The sequence below is a fragment of the Thermobia domestica genome, chromosome 3, assembly GCF_964235325.1.
Source record: "Thermobia domestica chromosome 3, izTheDome1.hap1.1, whole genome shotgun sequence".
Lineage (NCBI taxonomy): Eukaryota > Metazoa > Arthropoda > Insecta > Zygentoma > Lepismatidae > Thermobia > Thermobia domestica.
The window spans coordinates 116013402-116033237 of record NC_137456.1 but is presented as its reverse complement, the minus strand read 5'-3'; the positions used below and the strand labels follow the sequence as shown (position 1 = coordinate 116033237).

The window sequence follows — 19836 nt, the reverse complement described above, 5'->3', positions numbered from 1 at the left end:
TTCTCACTGTCTATTACTGTTTTTACTCTATAGCAATCAATGTTAAAATTTGGTTTTTGCCATTTGCGGTTTTAGTAGAGAGATCGGAGTGAAGGCGAAATATATTCTGGGAACACTTAATTGTTTACAGAAAATCGCTTCCAGCCATTTTACTGTATTGAGATCAACGTTGAAACCAGAAGTGGTTGATTTCTGCCACTTCCAGTTTGAATAGAGAAGTAAGGAAAATGATATCTAATCTTCGAACACTAAATCGATTGCTAAGAAACAGCTTCTCGGTATCTCTTACGGAATTTGCAAATCAATATTGAAACAGAAGTTGTAGTGGGCTTATATCCAGGGGCGTCATTTAGGGAGGGCAGGAGGGGGCAATTGCCCCCCCCCCCCAAGAGTTTGAGTAATACATATACTTTAATCGATTGACTGCTAATATACTAGTACAAAACGTGAAAGTCTTCTTATGTCGGTGGTGCTCTTGCCCCCCTCAAGCGAAGTCTGAAATGACGCCCCTGCTTATATCACTTTTGGTTTCAGTAGAGAGTTATGGATAAAACTGAGATATATATATATTCTTGGGACGCTTAATCGAATGCAAAAACCCGTTTCTCGCTATCTATTACAGTTTTTGCTCTATAGTGATCAACATAAGAACCGGAAATTGTCGATTTCTATCACTTCCAGTTTGAATATCACCTTCATGAACAAACTTGGTGCCTAACTTTTAACCCTCAACATCCTGTTCAGTACTGATGGTGGTTCGTCAAGTAGTTCTTGAGAGTTTTTGTCTCCTGGACGGATGGGGACAGAGGATTTTTGTTAAATGAAACTTCTTAAAAAATAATGTCAGGGAAAAGTGAAGGTTAACAAATTAATTGATTAAAATCGAAAATGGCAAATTCCACTACTATGCAGTGATTGTCGTAATTTGTGGAAGTGATGTTTATAATTTAGTGGATAAAATTAACACCAAGTAGAATTAATAGATTATTATGAAAAGGTTAATGTTTTCAAAGAAAATTGCTAATTAATAAAAAAAAAATAAATTAAAATATCATAAATATTAAAAAAATCAATGAAAATTATTATGTTTTTATTTTATTATTACTATTTTTTTTTTATTTCGATACATACTACACTGAGTGCTACTGAATTGCGACCACCCCTCCACGCAAGAATGATATGACCAGCTGCCGATCTGATTACATGACCACCTTGACTGGAAGTATTGCAGAGAAAGAACACACTCGAGGCTACATGTTGGCAGACAGCATGATAATGGGACGTGGGCAGGATTTATTCGTATTCCAATAGGGCATCATTGTAGGTACCCGAGCAATAGGTGCATCAATAACCCAGACAGCAACAGTTATAGGATGCAGTCGTTCCTGTGTAGTGAAGGTTTACAAAGAATGGGAAGAAAATGGATCTTCAAGAAACGGAACTGCAGGGTCGTACGGAAGTTCAAAACGGGTGAGCGTCGCGTCAAACAGCTTGTGACAGCCAAACGAACCATCAATGCTCGGGAATTACGTGTACAATGGTTGATGCATAACATCCATATCCCATGCAACTATACAGCGTGCATTGGCTCGCATGGAGTTCTAAAGCAGACGACCCACTCGTCATCCACTCCTTACAACTTGTCACCGCCGATTTCATTGCGCTTGGGCACAGGAACACGCTAATTGGACCATGGGTGATTGGAAAATGGTGTGTTGGTCCGATAGATCACGGTTTGTGCTACTCCTCTTGGACAGGCATGTGCATGTGTGACGCCAACAGCACGAAGCCAGGAGTCCCTCGTGCATGGTACATACTGTGTAGGCAGGTTGGAGCGGCTGTATGGTTTGAGGATGCTTCTGTTGGTATGGACTGGGACCGTTGGTGTGCATGGACCACAGCAATGTATCCGTTGTGTACCTGCAAGTGTTAAGAGGATCACGAAAACCCTACAATGCAACACTTCTACCCATACGAAGACTGCATTTTCCAGGACGATAATACACGTTGCCACGAAGCCAGTACTGTACTTGTTTGGCTTAATGAACATTCCATGGTGCTGCAGCATATGAATTGGCCATCTAACTGACCGGATCTTGGTCCTTTAGAACATTTGTAGGATGTTCTGGAACGAGCTCTTCGCACTATGACTCCTGCACCAACATCTGTGGGCTCCTTGTAGGATGCTATCAGGAATATATGGTGTCAGATCTACGTGGAAACATATCAGCTACTACCAGAATCCATGCCACGCCGTGTTCAGGCTGTCCTCTGAGTAAAATGTGAACAAAGTATTAGGTTGGTGGTCGCAATTCAGTAAGCACTAAGTGTATAAATGGTATAAGCAGAGTGGGAGTTCCAGAGGGGATTAGATTGCAAATATGTGGTGGATATGGTAGGCTCAATTAGGGGACTCAAACATCTCTTCGCAAAATCATAGCTTTTCCATCCACTAGTCTGTTAGTATATTTCTACATCTGTTAGTTGAAGTATACTTCTACGAGGGACATTAATCTATTTTAATAAATTATATTGTGCGTGTATGTAGTATATATATATCTATATACTGGGTGGCCTGGAGACGACTGACACATTTCAAAGTTGAATATTGCGCAGGCGCGATAGCTTGGAGTGGGTTACGGGTGGTGGGATATTGGAAGAGAATAGGATGCCATTTTATTGATTTAATTAATATATTTTTAAAAATTTATAAAAATGGGTGTAGAAAATAACTGTACGTTACTTTTAATTATACTGGTGAGTCAAAATGATGTTCCGATTTCGTCGATTTATTATTCGAACAGTAATTCCAATATATTTTTTCTGAAATATAATCTCAAAAAGTTATTTTTTCTTCCTCTTTCTGTGCAAAGGCATAGTTATATAGACGTCCGTCAGAAGGCAGTTTAGTCAAAGTGAGCAATATGGCTTCTACGGTCCACAGAGCTCTGTGCTTGATTTTCATGCTACTAACCCCGTTGTGCAAGTTGAACTGTATTTCTGTGAAAAATTTAGGGTATTTGTGCTGCCACTTGGTAGAACCGTGGTTGAATTGCGTGAGCACCTCATTGCAGCTTTGGCCGATATTGACCCTCCGACATGCCAGGAAGAGTTTGCCAGAAACTTGATTATAGACTAGATATGTGTGTAGTGTAACTCGTAGATCACATATTGAACACGTATAGTATGTTAGAAAAAACATCTTGAGTTGATCAAACAGTGGGTGTAATCTCTGTTTACATATATGCTATTAAAAGCAAAAAATAATCATTGAACTCGGAACATCATTTTGACCCACCCTGTATATTTTAACTGAAATTATTCCACTTTCATTTGATACCTATTTCTTTCATTTTAAAAATCGTATCAAAAAGTGTATTATTTTAAAGCTGTTCAAGTTCACCGTGTAGAAAGAAGTATAATTCGTCTGGTACATACGGATGGAATTCTTAGAACGAAAAATCACCCACATTTTTTTTTGTCACTGATGTAAAGCGGCAACTTATTCACAACATTTTACGAAAAATTTTCCATTCTTAATTAAAATGAAAAGAGAGAGAATTCGAGGCCAATTTGTTATGAACTACAGACAATATTATATTAGGCTATATTGCTATATGTAAAGATATTGATTTTTTCTTAATCCAAATTCTTAGTAAAAGAATTCTCAATAGAAATTTTTTGTCACACTGATCAGGTCAAATCAAGTGAAAATAGCAGTGAAAACTTCGGACTTCGAAGTTTATTCCCAAAACCAGAGAAGTCACATCGACCGAAGGAGTTATAGCTATTTCAGTTTACCTCACCTGATTGTATTCTACTACTTGCCATCACACCTAAGCCAAAGGAAAGCTACGTGCATCCTGAAGAAAGTGGACTCTAACGCTATATAAAAGCAGTTGTTCTAATCGGATGTTATTCAATCTGTGGATTCTACTACTTCGGCATTCATTCCTCCCTCCGTACGCCTTTGATTTTAATCTGCGATGCACGCTGCTGCTGCACACACCAAAGCTGTTATTCTATATCTAGCACGAAGTTAAGCCAAAACGTGCATTCAGAGATGATCTTCTTTCGAAATGTCAGCATCAGACTCTGAAGAGACGAGAACATCGACTCCCATACCAGCGCTCAGTTGGTCCTCCATGGAACGTCTATCTCCCAGACACTTTCTTAGCTGCGTACCAGAATGTACACAACCGTGAATATTCACTAGCCGCCTGAAGTGTAGTCAGGCTCTTCCGTTATTGCTATCGTCGTCTAAGCCAAGAGGGTTTAGGAAGGACAGCATGAGAGTCACCTGGACACGAGCTCAGGACAATTAAGCAAGAACAATTACTGATAATTTTGATACGTGCACGTCATAGTTTCGTATACAAGTTAAAAAAAAATACTTAAAAAAGCTGCCAGTGGTAGAAAGGACTTCAGGAATCATGTAAGTAGGATAGATGTTTTATTTGTGAATCCATAACATATGCTTTCATACATTAAGAGGCTATGCCCCCTATAGTTAGCCGAATTCATTGTTGGTAGATGCCTAGCCATAATATTACTTATCCATTGTAGCTTCAGTTATCATACAAGCGCTCCAAAGAAACTCTCGAATTCGTGATTTGTTGATCTTAAACCACTATATCCTTTCCGTAAAGTGATGGTTAATAAACAGTCCTAATTTACTTATTATCATTGATTTGATTTTTCGGTAGTCTTTCTGAAAAATGTTATTTAAACAATTCCACAAGGGATTATGCTTTCAAAAGCTGAGCAAAAGGTGGAAAAGTTTTGACTGATCTACACATCCTACTGATTTTAAAAACAGTTCAGCTAGACGTAACATACGGCTACACCATAGTAGCTGAAGACCTTATACGTTTTCAAAGGGAGAGGTAGGTCATGTTAATATAATTATTGTAAATAAAATGTAATGCGTACTTGAAATTTACTAAATATAATATTTCTTGTTTTCAGACCAATAGTGCCATTGAATGTTGATTCAATGCATACCATTACCTCTGTCGTGAATGGTACTGAAAGAAAACGATACAAATGCACTTGGTATATGAAACGTTTTACGAGACCTAAAGAACTTGAAAGACACATTCGAGTTCACTCTAGAGAGTTCGTTAAAGAGACACATTTTTATGGTTCATCAAAAAGACAGTATATAAAAGTATGTTTCTACTATGTGTACTTTGGTTTCTAAACTACAAAATTTAAATCTCATTTTGGTCGACTTACCCTTCCAAGGCTTTGTGCAAGAATTTGGTTTAAGATTTGTTCTTTTTATTTGAGTTGCTTAAATTTATAAGTAGACTGGAAAAAGTGATAGAGAATAAAAGTAATATTTATAGAGTGCATGTATACGACTTATACACACATGCTCATAAAGTAGACATAAGAGTGGGTATCTATGGTGAAACAACCGTTGTTTCACCTGGAACAGTCGTTCAAATGTCATACATCCTGCCCTTTGACTCCCATTGTAGACATGTGGGAGCACTTGAACGCAAGATGAACTTATTAGAGAGCCGGCCATCATATTTGTTTGGTTTGGCTGAAACGTACTAGTCTTGTACTATAGTGCTGCTAATGTGGTTTATGCGAAGGGGGTATAGCTCATCAATTTCATGTTGAAATGAGAAGGACGGATCACCGGTTGAATGGAACTGAATCATATCTATCGAACTTCCAGGTATTATAAAGTGAATTTCATGGCTGTAATAGAAGTTACATAATAATAATAATATCAGTCAATGCTTCAGCTCAGAACTTCCACACAGTAACAGGCTTATTTGTCAATGACAGCTTGACTGCAACCATGTAACGAGCCAGATCTCATAGATATCGCAGCAAGAACCAATGCAAATATAACCCGACGTACCGTGGTTACAATGACTGCATGAGCAAGGTGTCCAGAGGACAGTCGGCTGTTTTAAAGCAGTAGATATTTTAATGTGAGGACAAGACTATTCCCAGCAGTTCTGATCCAATATCTGACTCATAATTGCATAGCATGCACTGTTACCATAAAACATCACATAATATATTAAGCTTGTATACGTTACACTTACCTTATGGCACGATTTTATGCACTTGTGTGGTTTCAGAACGCGTTTTTGCTCTATCCTACCTCTGTATATTGTTTCATTTGTAGTTATTGTTTTCATTCCTGTTAAGAACGTCTGTATCCATTTGTGTACGATTACACAAGTACTGGTCTAAATTCACAATCTTTAATTTTTGAGCATGTGTGTATTCACTAATGAGTATCACATCCTATATTGTTATCAATATTATTCTGAGATAAATATTTCATATAGGGCAGTATTAGCGTTAGATAACTCCACTTTTATAAACTCAGGTCTCACATCAGCTACACATGTTTGTATAATTGTCGACAAAAGAAAATGGCATAATTTATTTATAAATTGCATATAAAATACACTATTTTCTTTTGACGATGAGATACATATTTGTAAAATGCATATAGCCTAACACACTTTTTTTAGTTAATATTACGAAATAAATTGGTTAGTTATAAAAGTTAGTGTGTTTTGAAAAATAAAATATTATTTACAATAGAAATTAGCATTCAAGACCTACAATTCCAAAGTCCTTGGTATAGGAATCACGTCAGTAGGTATTAGTATCTGATTCATCTTTGAATGAATCTCTACACGATGAAACTAATTTTCTGTTCGTTTAATCATTATATAGCACTAAGACATGAAATGTCAGGTAGATATGTCTACTTTATTTGAAATCTTCGGGTTTCCCTTTAAATTAAAGATATAACACAGAAGTGTAAGGTAGAATATTGATACACATATGGTATGGTATCAATAGGTATGGTATGGTATGGTATATACACACTGATAGTGACAAATTTTAAAACAAAAATATGATTTCACGAACCTGCTCCAAAGTTCATACAGAAGAAGAAGCTGATAGTAAATCGTAGTTATCTTAATATAGTGTCCTTGGGACATCGCCATTATGTCATATAGAGTGCTCAAAATTTCTCACCTTAATATCAATTGCACAAGCAGGTATTCAAAGCAGGTAGCAAGTCGTCCAGATGCTGAACGTCTTTCTAATGTACATTATCCTTCTCTCGCTATTGAACTTCGTATGGCGGTATTAACTATGAGAACGTTTGTAATCCTGACGGGTTCTGCAAAGTATTCAGATAAAGTAGAACGAGAAGAATCACGAATTTGCGACACAAGCCGTACCTCTCTTAATTAATACAAGATATGAAAGCGATGTTTAGCTTTTTTTTTTTCCGTACCAGCATGCTTCATGCAGGTCTGGTATGACGAGTTCGAACATGCATGGGATTTTCCGTTTACCTGCGCTTCACCACATACACGGTATCCGAAACAAACGACTATCATTGTACACCATCACCTTCCGTTCATCTCTCCACTGAAATATATTCCATTCATAACTGAAAATATTCTCAGCGATAATCAAATGGCAGGGGAAATTTGCGAGAGAAATGCAACATGATCAAGTCGTTATAAAATTGAACAATTTTTTTTTTACCAGAAGCTATGCTAATATTAATCTATAGAAAATTCACTAACGAACTGTGCCATTAACAGTTTCCTTCAATATTTGTGTTCATTTCAGCTAAGTGAAAACTGGCAATTCTTGTTCCGAGCTTCATTTGTTTCCTGACAACTCACTTCCCATAGATTTGGCATATATAATAATCAATCCTGATCACTTTTAATATAAATATTTACCTTACGGTAGTCATTACTACAAGCTTTGCTATTACACAAAGATAAAGTATTTGGTTGATTCTTTAGTTTGTGTCGTTTTGAACCAGTGGATACATTCCTTGTTGAAACGTTAATTGCTATTTGTATACAGTGATATTTTTTTATATTGGCCTTGTTTATTAAGCAAACGTGCCAACTTAAGAAGAAATAATGTATTGTTGCAAATAATCATATTGGAAATACTTAGAAACCACATTTGAAAAGTAATAGGAAATAAAGAAGTTGTAATAAAAAAGTTGAGTAGAGTTTTAATTGCTATCTTCAGCTCTCTTGCGTACATCTACTTGATGTAGAATAACGATATTTTTGGAAAGTTGCGTTTAACCAAACTCTAGTGATTATATGTTATTCTGTATTAGTTCCAGATTGCATGATACTTAATTTAAATCGAAAATAACTCATTTGATTAACGGATATATAGGTAGTTATCAAAATAATGGAAACACCTGGGTTTGATAACACACAATCTTTAAAAAGGAAATGAAAGGAAATCTTTCGGTTTAACACCCCATGATTATGCTCTTTAGGTTAAAAGACGAATGATTAAGCAGGATGTCTATCGGTCACAAAAGTCATGAAATCAGAAAACGGTCATGAGAGTCAAGAAAAAGCTACAAAATTTAGCTTTTGGGTCACGATTTTTTTTATCCTTATAAATATAAATGCAGACTGGAAAATTTTGTTCTATAAAACGTCAAAATTCACCACCAAAAATATCTATGGTCGGTTTTAGACGCTACCAAATCGCAGGCTTCTATCGCATGCATGAAAACTTGGCCCAATTCGCACCCAACTTCACTCTTGAGAATGTTACGAAATCTTTATGGTCTGGTAAAGAAAAGGTCACGAAAAAGTCACGAAATTTCATTTTGGAATATTAATAGACATCCTGTTAAGGCAAGTAAATGATGATGAAAGAACTGGTGAAATGAGAATGTGGAAGGAAACGGGAGTATCCCAAAAAAATCCACGGAGCCCATTTTTGACTCAGTAACACTATGGTAATCGTGAATAATACGTGAAGTGGCATATTACGGACTCATGTGTGGAGAAGACCAGACGTTGGTTCTGCAAAACGCGAGACTTCTTCGGCTTTCAAAGAGGGCAAATTATGGATGCTGGAGCAGAGATATCCGCTAACAGCGTGTTAAGTATTTCGAAAGTGACACATGTCCAAAGGTGATGAAGTATACAGAACTAGCAGCAATATATTGTCAAGGAAGATGAATAATGGGCAGAAACCGAGCCTAGGTTAGAGGGATCACCGAACATTGCAAATGATTGTCACAAAATACTGTAGAGTTGATGTGGCACAAGTAACTGCAGAACTTAATCAGTACCGAGAGCGACTTGTTTTCACGATCATAGTCTGGACAGAGATGCATAACCTCAACATGTAAGGTTGGGTTGCAATTATGAAACTTCTGAACACCACCGGCGTGTTAGCGCGAAAAACATGGTTCCGACAATAGATCGCCGATTATTGGCAACGAGTAATATGGTCCACAGAGAATAGTATGGTTCAATAAATAAAATTCCTCCTCCTTTCCAGCAACAGGCCGCACTTAAGTATTTGGAACACCCGAAGTGGCGTATGCTGCAGACTGCTTACTTCTAGTGTTAAATATGCCAGCGTCTCTGTGCTAGTGGGACAGCAATTTCATGGTATTTCGTTGACTTTATTATTGCTCACAAAGGACAAATTACTACTAACGGTTATGTAAATATCGAGATGATAGTACGCCGTTACACACACCCATACTTCAGGTGTGGTTTAAGGAACATCAAGACGAGCTTTCAAAACATTCCGTCGACCGCTTAATCCTCTAATTTGAATGTTGTTGATTATCTATGGTTAACGGCGTTTATGTCCTCTATCATTGCTGATATAAGAATACTGCATGCAGAAGGATGCACTATTACTCTGGAAACGATTTACTGGTTATAAGTCTTAATACCACGATTAATACAAGCTATACTAGAAGCTAAAAGATGGTCTACCTCCGTATTAATAAGTTAAGTTTTGTTAAGATAGTTCCATAATTCGCTATCTAATTGTTAATACCTAGACGCAAGACGTAATAATGGCTCATGAATCTTTTATTTTTTAATCTTTTTATAATTACACGCAAAACATTTAAACTTGTTGCATTTTCTGAAATTCTTAAACTGTAGCTAACATATAATTTAATGTAATATGATTTGAAGGTTTTATCGATACAGAAACAAACTCACTATTGCATCCTCTCGTGTGCCAATGTAGTTCAAACTGGATTATTACTATCAACCTGCCTAAGACTCTACTATATATTTTTACCCTTTCAACCAACCTCAGAATAGAGGCTCTAAATAAAATTTTATGTATCTTACTTGTAATTTCCGTGGAAACGACATGTTTTCAACATCTTAGACACCTTGATTTAATTTAAACGTGTTTACTGGCGCAGGAATGCTGTAGAACAGCATTTCTTCAACTTTTTTTTTTTTTTTCAAATTAGAACCACTTTTATTAGAATGTTCTACAGACCACCCTACTCTTGTCAAAAACATATTCAATGCATATGAGTATATATTAACCAGTATACTTATATTTTTAAATTAGTAGTAATTAACATTATCTTAACTTTATATTGTTATTAAAATAAGAAAATACATAGTTTTTATTAATAATAACTGAAGTCTGGAGTAAAACCAACAGACGCTAGCATGTATAATTTTCAAACTTCGAGATTCTCAGTTGTAGTGTGATACGTAATTCACTTGATTTTTTCTTCCTGTTTTGAACAAATGCTCAATCCTTTTTTTTTTTTTTCTGTTTTGAATTAATGCTCAATCTAAGAACCACAAGAACATACTTCAAGACCTATTTGTGGTCCGTGAACCACAGTTGAAGATACGCTGCCGTGGAGTTCTGGATTATCAAACCTTCTTCATTCATATGTAAATTCGTCACTTTAATCTGAAGTAATTAATAAAGGAATTACCAGACACAAAGCCGAAAGTGTTTCTATTATGTTTTTCTATATAATATGTTAAATAAATACTTTCAAGAGCTCAGCAAGAACTGGAAAGATTTTAAACTAATCTATATATCGTACTGATTTTTCAAACAGTGCAACTTAATGTAGGTCATATTAATGCATTTATTGTAAAAAGGAGGTAATGTAAACTCGAAATTCATTAAATAAAATATTTCTTTTTTTCAGACCAATAGTGCCATTGAATGCTGATTCAGTTCAAACCACAACTTCTGTAGTGAACGATACTGACAGGAAACGACACCAATGCACTTGGTGTTTGAAACGTTTTATGAGACCTAAAGAACTTGAAAGACACATTCGAGTTCACACGGGAGAGAAACCCTTTCAATGCTGCCAGTGTTCAAGAAGATTTACTCAAAAGGGTTCGCTGAAGACACACCTTTTTATTTTTCATCAAAAAGATAGTACATAGAAGTATGTATTTTTATCATGTGTACTTTGGTTTTTAAACTGTAAAATGTAATTATCATCCTAGTCGACTTAGCCTTCCAAGGCTTCGTGCAAGAATTTGGTTTATATATATATATATATATATATATATATATATATATACATGCTCATAAGGTAGAATTAAAAGTAGATATCCATGGTGAAACAACTGTTGTTTTACGTGGAACAGGCGTTCAGATGTCATAAATAGTGCCTGTTCTTTGACTCCCATTGTAGATATGTGGTAGCACTGAAACGCAAGATAAACTAATTCGAGAGCTAGCTACCATTAGAGACGAAACTTTTTCACAAATGCGACGTGCTGCTTTAAAAAAAAAAAAAAAAAAAAAAAAGTTTTAGGAAACCTCAAACTTTTCGTTTCAGAACCTGAAATCACGTTTATACTGTATTATCGCAAATTTTTTGCGAAATTCGGCATTACTTGCGATAAAAGCGAAAAAGTGGAATTCTTGCTAATTATTACTAATAATAACTAAAAAGCGCATTTCCAATATTATTTAACTTAAAAATCGTTGCATTTTGCCGAAAACGTGCACGACGCTAAATTAAGTTCTCCATAAAATCCGTAACCTTGCATGGCGTGATGTTATTTTCTGGGATTTTCAACGTCTCTTTGTGCGTCACTAAAGCCAGCTGGGACTCTTATGCTCACCTTATTGTCGGGAAAACGAAAACTTGCGAAATAAATAGAGTTAGCTCAAGCAGGAAAATTTGGTTGTGCTACTGTAAAGTTAATTAAAAAGGGTAGTGCTTCTCATCAGGCTGAAGTTCAAGTGAAGTTGAAAACTGCCTGTCAAAAGTATTGATGAAGCTGCAAAATTACACGCAAGCAAGTGACGACAATTCTGTGTGGAAAGTACGAAAAGCTCTGCGAGTTATTTGATCCAGAAACTGTTTCACTTCATAAACATGTAGACATCTACAAAACTGAACTGTTGTTTAAATCGTTGCCTGTGTTTTGTGGTGAAAATGTTCATGATCTGTTGGTTACTTACGGTGAATGTTAAAGTAAGGTTATTGAAATTCTCAATAGTGAGGATAAGGGAGTTGACATTGTATCATTGTTAAACAGTTTAAAAGTTAACCACAGGTCTTTTGCTATCAGCTCGTTAAGTTCGTTATGGTTACCAGTCTCTAGTGTTGATGCCGAGAGATTCTTTTCCAAGTATAATATGATTATTACTGACAGGAGAACAAACTTAAAAGAAGAATTGGTAAAATCTTGCTGCATGTTATCCTTTAACTAAGGATGAGGTTTAAATTTTTGCATTAACCTGGTTTTTCCCAGTGTTCCAATAATGGAACAAAAAAGCTGTGTTCGCTTTTGCTCAAATAAATCAGTCTCGACAATGGAAATCCTTGATCTTTTGATTTTGAAGTTGAAAGTAGATGTCACTGAAGTTGTTGCCTTCGGTAGACAACAAGATGAGTGCTGAGAGGAGAAATGCTTGTTGCATATATTTCGGGATATCTTTCTGCTTCGCCATGGGAAGGAAAGGTGGGTACAACTTTTGTATTCTCATTCAGAACTTGTCTTGCTTTTAATATATAAATAATAAGAGGTTGTTGAATCTCATAAAATATTTGGTTAAAAGTTCATGCAAATCAAACGTAGGATATGACGTCATAAGTTTAGATGTTCCAAAAATGGAACACAGGCTCAAGTGAGGGTACACATTAGCTACATTGTCTATTGAAAGATCTGGTATTTTGAGTAGGTTTACATTGATGCTTAGAACCTTTTATGTACGGTTTAAGTTCACAATTAAATGTATACAGAATTGACCCAACGTGTACCATCCCATTTTTTTTTTCTGTCTGCTGAATATATTACACTATTGAAAGAGTAACAGATTCATTTGCCATTCCATTCAAACATTTTCACAGTGGTTTATTTGCATATCAATAAGATAAAACGTAGCATTTGTTTAGAGTAATATTTACATACGCCCTTGTAAATATTTTAGAACAGACTTTTCCATGCAAATAAATGAGGATTGTGTAGATAACTGGCCTGCTACACATATTACAACTTTAGATTAACTTAGATTAGTGTACTTTAGAAATAGTGAGGAATGATATTTAGAAACACTTTTGTTTTCCATTTACGTTACACATATAGCCTAGTGGTCCAGTTATCGATTCCATTGCCGAATATTTTATATATCAAGCACAATAGTGATTGTTCAGATTTTGAGTGTTCCTTGTAATATTTTTCGAAATAGTTCCGCAGTTACTTGAATAAACTGTATCTTTTTATTTACAGAGAGTTAGCTGTAGAGGAGATCTTGGCTTCCTTGGAGGAAGATGATGACTTTACTGAAGCTGATATCTACATTACTCATTACTGCTCCTGAAAATGGTGCTCATAGTGCTGAAGGTAGCGCAGATGAAAACTGGATTGCCAAAGAAAGAAAGTATCAGTAGTAAAGCCAAACATTGTTGCCCAATACAAAATATATATATGGGAGGAGTAGATCGAATAAAATAGAACCTAAATCTGTACAGAATATCAGTGAAGTCGAAGGAGTGGTGGTGGCCGCCGATATTTGCTTTCTGCATAGATCCCGCTCTTCACAGTGTTTGGTAATTGTACAGAAAGTTTGAGAGAAAGAAGACGAAAACTATGAATATCTACATTTTCGAAGGGAAATAATGGTTGTAAACATACCTACGGAGATGTGGAAATCTACTTACAGCTGCTAGAAAACCGAAAACATGGAAGGATCCTCTTGGAAGAACACCTAAATAAATCAAATTTGATCCTGAAGGACATGGGTTACTGCTAGCAGTAAAATAAGGACGGTTTGCAATGTGCAAAATACTATGAGGGAAATGTAAGGTTCGTCTTCATCAAGCTTGTTTCAGGATGTACATTGGAGCAAAACTGGAGCAGTGAAGTGTAGTGAGCAAGAGATACTTGGTTATGTTTTACATTACATTTTGCACCAAACATTTTAAAGTCACTGTATGTGCCCTTGTTAGTAGATCTATGAAGTTTAGATAGATGAAAATAATATAAGTTATCCCAGCTCCATTTGTATCTAAAGTGAATGTTTTTTTCTAATTACATTTGCATCTCATATAGAAAGTAAATATAAAATAATGAGATATTTATTGCTGTGTAATGTTTCAAGAACAAGACCCTCATTTTAGCCTGGTGTTCCAATAATGGAACATGGGTTATTTTCAAGGTCATCAACATAACATGTTAAAGAACTACACTGTAGATCTTTTTTCATCGTAAGGACCAAAATAATGGAAGTTTTAACTAAATCGGAGAACAAAAAAACTTGGGCAAAAAAGGGTTAACCTCTATATTTCAGTGAATACGTTAGCTAGAATGTGCACCTACTTAAGGTATATCCTCATTTTTGTATTAGATACATCTTAGTACCAAAAATATACTGTTTACAAGTACCATATTAAAAAAAAAGAGCAAACTTGTGCTACATTTAAAAAATAAATGCGAAACTTGTGATAATTAATGCTACAAAATATCAAAATTGTTGCGAAAAAGTTTCGTCTCTAGGTATCATATCTGTTTGGTTTGACTGAAACGCACTAGTCGTATACTGTAGTGCTGTTAATGTGATTTATACGAAAAGAGTATAGCTCATATCGCTCGAATGGAGCTGAATCATACCTATCGGGCGTTGGACTAAGACTTCCAGGTTTTACGGAGTGAGTTTCAGGACTCTGGCAAAACAGCGTATGCTTCAGCTTAGAATGTCCACGCAGTAGGCCTACAGGCTCCAATAACAATCATATAGTAGATATAACAACCAAGTGTGTCCTCAGGCGTTGGCGCACATTTATCCTGATATGCCATGACACAATAACAGGATGTTCATATGCCAGTTCGAAGCATTTAATTAACGCAGCTGCAGTCCATATAGTTGGTTTGGAGAGCATTGTGAATGAAGAACGGAACACTGAGATGAGTCCAGATTCTTCAGAGAGGTTTTAAGTATACAGATCTGGGGTACACGTACTGCGCAATACAACCCAGAGAACAGTTGAAAAGGATTATTTGGTATGCTGCTATAGAGCAGCATTATACAGGGAGCTTGTATATCTCTCTAAGCTCTATTGAATACATCTGGAATGACGTGATTCTGGACACCAGTCTGTACGCTGGAACTCATCAAAAGCTGTGTATGTCCTTAATTTAAGAATGAGACTCTTATTTCTAGTACTAATAACTGGGTATTCAGATTCAGTTTGTACTATATAGTTGCACACCACGGACCATTGTCATAAAATATTATATGGCATGTTAAACTTACGTGCAACATCACGTGTGTATGTACCGTAATATTTAATATCTACTTGGATATTACTAGTATATTATTTCTTTGGAATGATTGTTTTCAACCCCGTTCAGAATGCCTACTTCCATTCATATACCGTTATACAAGTGTAAGGTCTAAATTCGCGATCTTTGACTTTTGAGCATGTATATATTTTACAGTGAGTGTCACATCATATACTGTTATCGATAGTAAGTCTTAGATAAATATCTCATATAATACAGTATTACCGTTAGATAACTTTTATATAAGAAATAACGTAAGTAAAAGGCTAATAGTCACCGCAAGAAACAAACTACATCACTAGGAAGTACTTTCGAAGAACATCGTCTTCATCTTCAGCTTAGGCACGATGTTCTTCGAAAGTACTTTCTAGTGACGTGGTTTGTTTCTTGCGGTGACTATTAGCCTTTTACTTACGTCATTTCTAATTATTATCATTTCTATAAGTTCACACAATATCGAATAGCCATATCCATACAAATAAGTAAGCACACTTATTGTGAATATGATTGTATAGTTATCTATAAAAGAAAACAGCATAATTTTTATATAAATTGTATATAAAATATATTTATTTTCATTTGACAATAACTTTGTAAAATGTATACCCCCTAGCACACCTTATTTTGTTAATATTAATATAAATTGGTTAATCATAAGAGTTAAGTGCGTTTTGAAGAAGAAAAAATTAAAATAGAATAAAAATTAGCATTCAAGACTGTGATTTAGGAATTGCTTGTGAAAGTATTGGCATCAGATTCATCTCTGCATGAATCTTGTACACAATGAAACTAAGACAAAGAATCACCTTAACTGCAATTTCATCGTGTAATGAATTCCAATTGGTTTAATACCTATATTACTCAAAGATCGCTGGTGGGGCGGCCATCTTTGCAGTAACATTGCTTACTTGTTCGGTGCTTCTCCTGATGTTGCCGCCTTCTGGTCACTCTTCGAACAATGACGATAACTTTTGTCAACTTATAGATCAATCATACAGCTTTTCGGCATTTTGTCACACTTCTAAGGTTTTCATTTAAAACTTCCTCGCATAATTCATTCAATTCCTTGAATGAAATATTGCAATCCTGTAATCTTAGTACTTATGAATAGTAAGATAATTTGTCATTAATTTAACTGGAATTTCTTGGAGTGAGTAAAATTGTAACGCAATGGTGCAAAATACACATCGGCCTCATATAGGTAGAAACATTGAGAACATAGACCTTCCTCCAACCTGTTATTCGTGCGCCAGATCGGGAGACGCAGAGGGCACGGTATCTGATTGCATTGACAACCGCTGTTCTGTCAGGATGGCTCGAAGGATCGTTCTGTCCAGGTGTTCCCTAGTGAGTCACGGGATCACTGGCGGAGCAATCTGTTGTAAGAACCCGTGCCTCGCATCAAGCACACCACCGATGGAGGCAATTATGCTGAACAATTACGCGGCCTCTTCCAGTCCCGCTATACAGCCACGTTCGAAGTCACTTCGTTGCACAGTAGACGTTCACTGGTGTCGTCTGACTGTGATCCACGTACAGCTACACTTGTTCTATTGTCCAACGACTTTCGGACTACTAATAGCTTGTTCTATGCAGACACACAAATTTTGTGATGAGGCTTCCATTTCAATCGGACAATGTATTGCATATCTACGAGCGTGTAATGCATGAATATCTATTTTATACAGTCACAACGTAGTTCATTAGAATATATATCAGAGGAAAAACTACAACTTATTTATCATCAGGATTGACAAATAAATTAGAAGAATCAATATGAGTACGAAGACTCAATTGTCGAAAGGTGAGTATGACATTTATTTATTTAATTTGTATCTTTAAACTTAACTGGCTCAGATTCATTTCCACAACGTGAGCTTGCTAGCAAATGATACTTAAAATTGTATTTTTAAATCGTAGATTCTTCAATGATTTCATTAAAATTCAGTTAATCATGTCCCACTTATTGCTGCTGTTTAGTCGTTCGTAATTACAATTATAAGGTTCGTAGAAACTGCTGTTTATCACAAGAATAAGGAATGGCGTTCCCTGATTTTCATAATCGAGAACGGAATGGAAAAGATACGACAAGAACATAACACAACACGCTCTCCCCTCCCATATATATGAAACTTAAGTTAAACACCATAATAAAATGCAACTTAGCCTCATTAATTTGGCGTTCCATTACCTTTAGTCCGTAGTCTAGTTTGTATGCGTAGCGGAATGAAACATACAGCTCGTAAATCGTTTCCATAGCTATGGTGAAACATTTTTCATGCAATACAACAATCAGCTGCGTCAGCGATAATGGAAGATAAATTTCTAAAACAAACTAAAGATTTAACTGGTAGTCAAACTGAGGATTTGAAGTTTATCTTGATGTTCCTCAAGTTACCCCAATATATTGAAATCATCAGAAAAATAATTTAAGTGTTCGCAGTTTGCTTATACGAGTTAATGAATGATTTTGTTTTCCTTCAAACATTCACTTAACGTATTATTGTATATCTTCTTTAATAGTCCGGTCGTTAACAGTGGGTATGTTACATATGAATTTAATTAGATCTATTAACTATAGAAATGAATTACCAGTTAAATGTAAAAACATGCAAACATTTAAAAAAAAGTGTACAGAAAATATTTGCATAATCATATGAATAGGTACCATATTATATCTACTATTGTAGTGTCTTTCGAAGTTATTCAAATACAGTGGGGATTAGATATCTTTCGGCCCTAAGCAATTTATCTTCACCCACCACTATATCCGCCCTGCGTGATAAACTACCTACCAATATAATCGTTCCAGTATATCTTTGACAATTTTGCTACAGCTACAGCCTGTTTTATAGTACATTAATTTTTTTAGTATATAAAGGTATCTCTCTCTAGGTTTAGATAGTTCTTAGTCAAACAAACTAAAACGTCACAGTAATAATTTAGAGAAAAGAATTGTTCTAAATGTTGATTTTTTTCTTTGCACCCCTCTGAGTTTTGCGGCCCTAGTCAGCTTGCCTTGTTTACCTAGTTGGAACTCCGTCTCTGTTCAAATATACGCTGCTCTTGCAGCATAAATACATACATGCGATTCCGTTGCTAATTATAAGATATTATGTTACAATAATAGTGTTATATCTACGTGAGGAAAAGAGCATTTATCTATTAATTACATTACTAGCAAGTAAGATACAAAATCCATACACTCCACCTCATCATACAACATATGATTATACATAAGTAATTAAAATAAATGTATGTTGTACACTGAATCAGTCTTGTCTTTAAAATAATTACGAATACGATAGAAAGCACCTTCTAGGATTAACGTCATGCTAGTGAAGTAGTACCGATTCTTCAATGTAATCATACTTCTTCATAGTAAATGAATGAAATTCGTAGCAATTTTCAACAATTTTACGACTAAAAAAGAGATTGCCATGTCTTGTTCACTTCAATAAATCAGGTTGTTCGTGATCACAATGTCGCTTTTAGTTTCATAATTCTAATATGTACCCGTAACACACAACAGGAGTTACAGTATTTTAGGATACGTAACTTAGGATCGACAAAACTTCAAAATGGAGATACACATGTTTCAAAAGTCTGGACTGGGCCGTTTCATTGAAAAACAGTAAGAAAGAGATAGAGAGAGGGATGAAAAGATTAAGGAAAGTTTATATGTGTATATTATCAGTATTATTATTATATGAATATTCGTTTTCTGTTTTCACAAAATGGGCAAGAAGTCACGATGTCTTCTGATGGTGACTAGAGTGATACCGTCCCATAAACATGTTGTCCTATTTAATAACATTAGACACGTGCCGATGTTCAGCAAGCTTCAACAGAGAAATCTGATGGAGCGAGCCCATGGGTTTAACAGGTTGAAATACCATATCACTTCACAATTTCTGTGCGCACCCTGCTTAATACCAAGTTTTCTGGTTACTGGAGTGACCTCGGTACTCGATGTTCCTGTCACGTTATCATAGCCATAAAGAAGTCCTAATCTAAATACGCCAGACAATCCATTGGGAGGAATGTCCGGCAAGTATCTATAGATTTCTGCATCATGGACGGATAAGTGCATGATAATATTAAAGTCACTATCATGAAGGATACTTGACTTCTTAATGTAGAACACGATGGTTCATATATAGCAAATAGTGCAATGATACTTCTCAAGCCCAAACAATTTCCACCAGAATATGTTCTCATAAACTAACAGAATGAC

The 19836-nt window shown here is 35.6% G+C and overlaps 1 protein-coding gene across 11 annotated transcripts in view; it reads left to right on the top strand.

The window, feature by feature from the left end:
* Positions 1-19836, top strand: part of LOC145680674 (uncharacterized) — a 573261-nt gene that overhangs the window by 214490 nt on the left and 338935 nt on the right. For 3 of the 11 annotated variants that reach the window (XM_081751532.1, XM_081751531.1, XM_081751530.1), the window contains exon 4: positions 10997-11245. The exons of the other annotated variants lie outside the window; for them this stretch is intronic. In XM_081751532.1, coding sequence (XP_081607658.1) covers positions 10997-11243 — 247 coding nt within the window. In that variant the 3' untranslated portion in view covers positions 11244-11245. The remainder of the gene's footprint in view (positions 1-10996; positions 11246-19836) is intronic. 11 annotated transcript variants of the gene reach the window in all.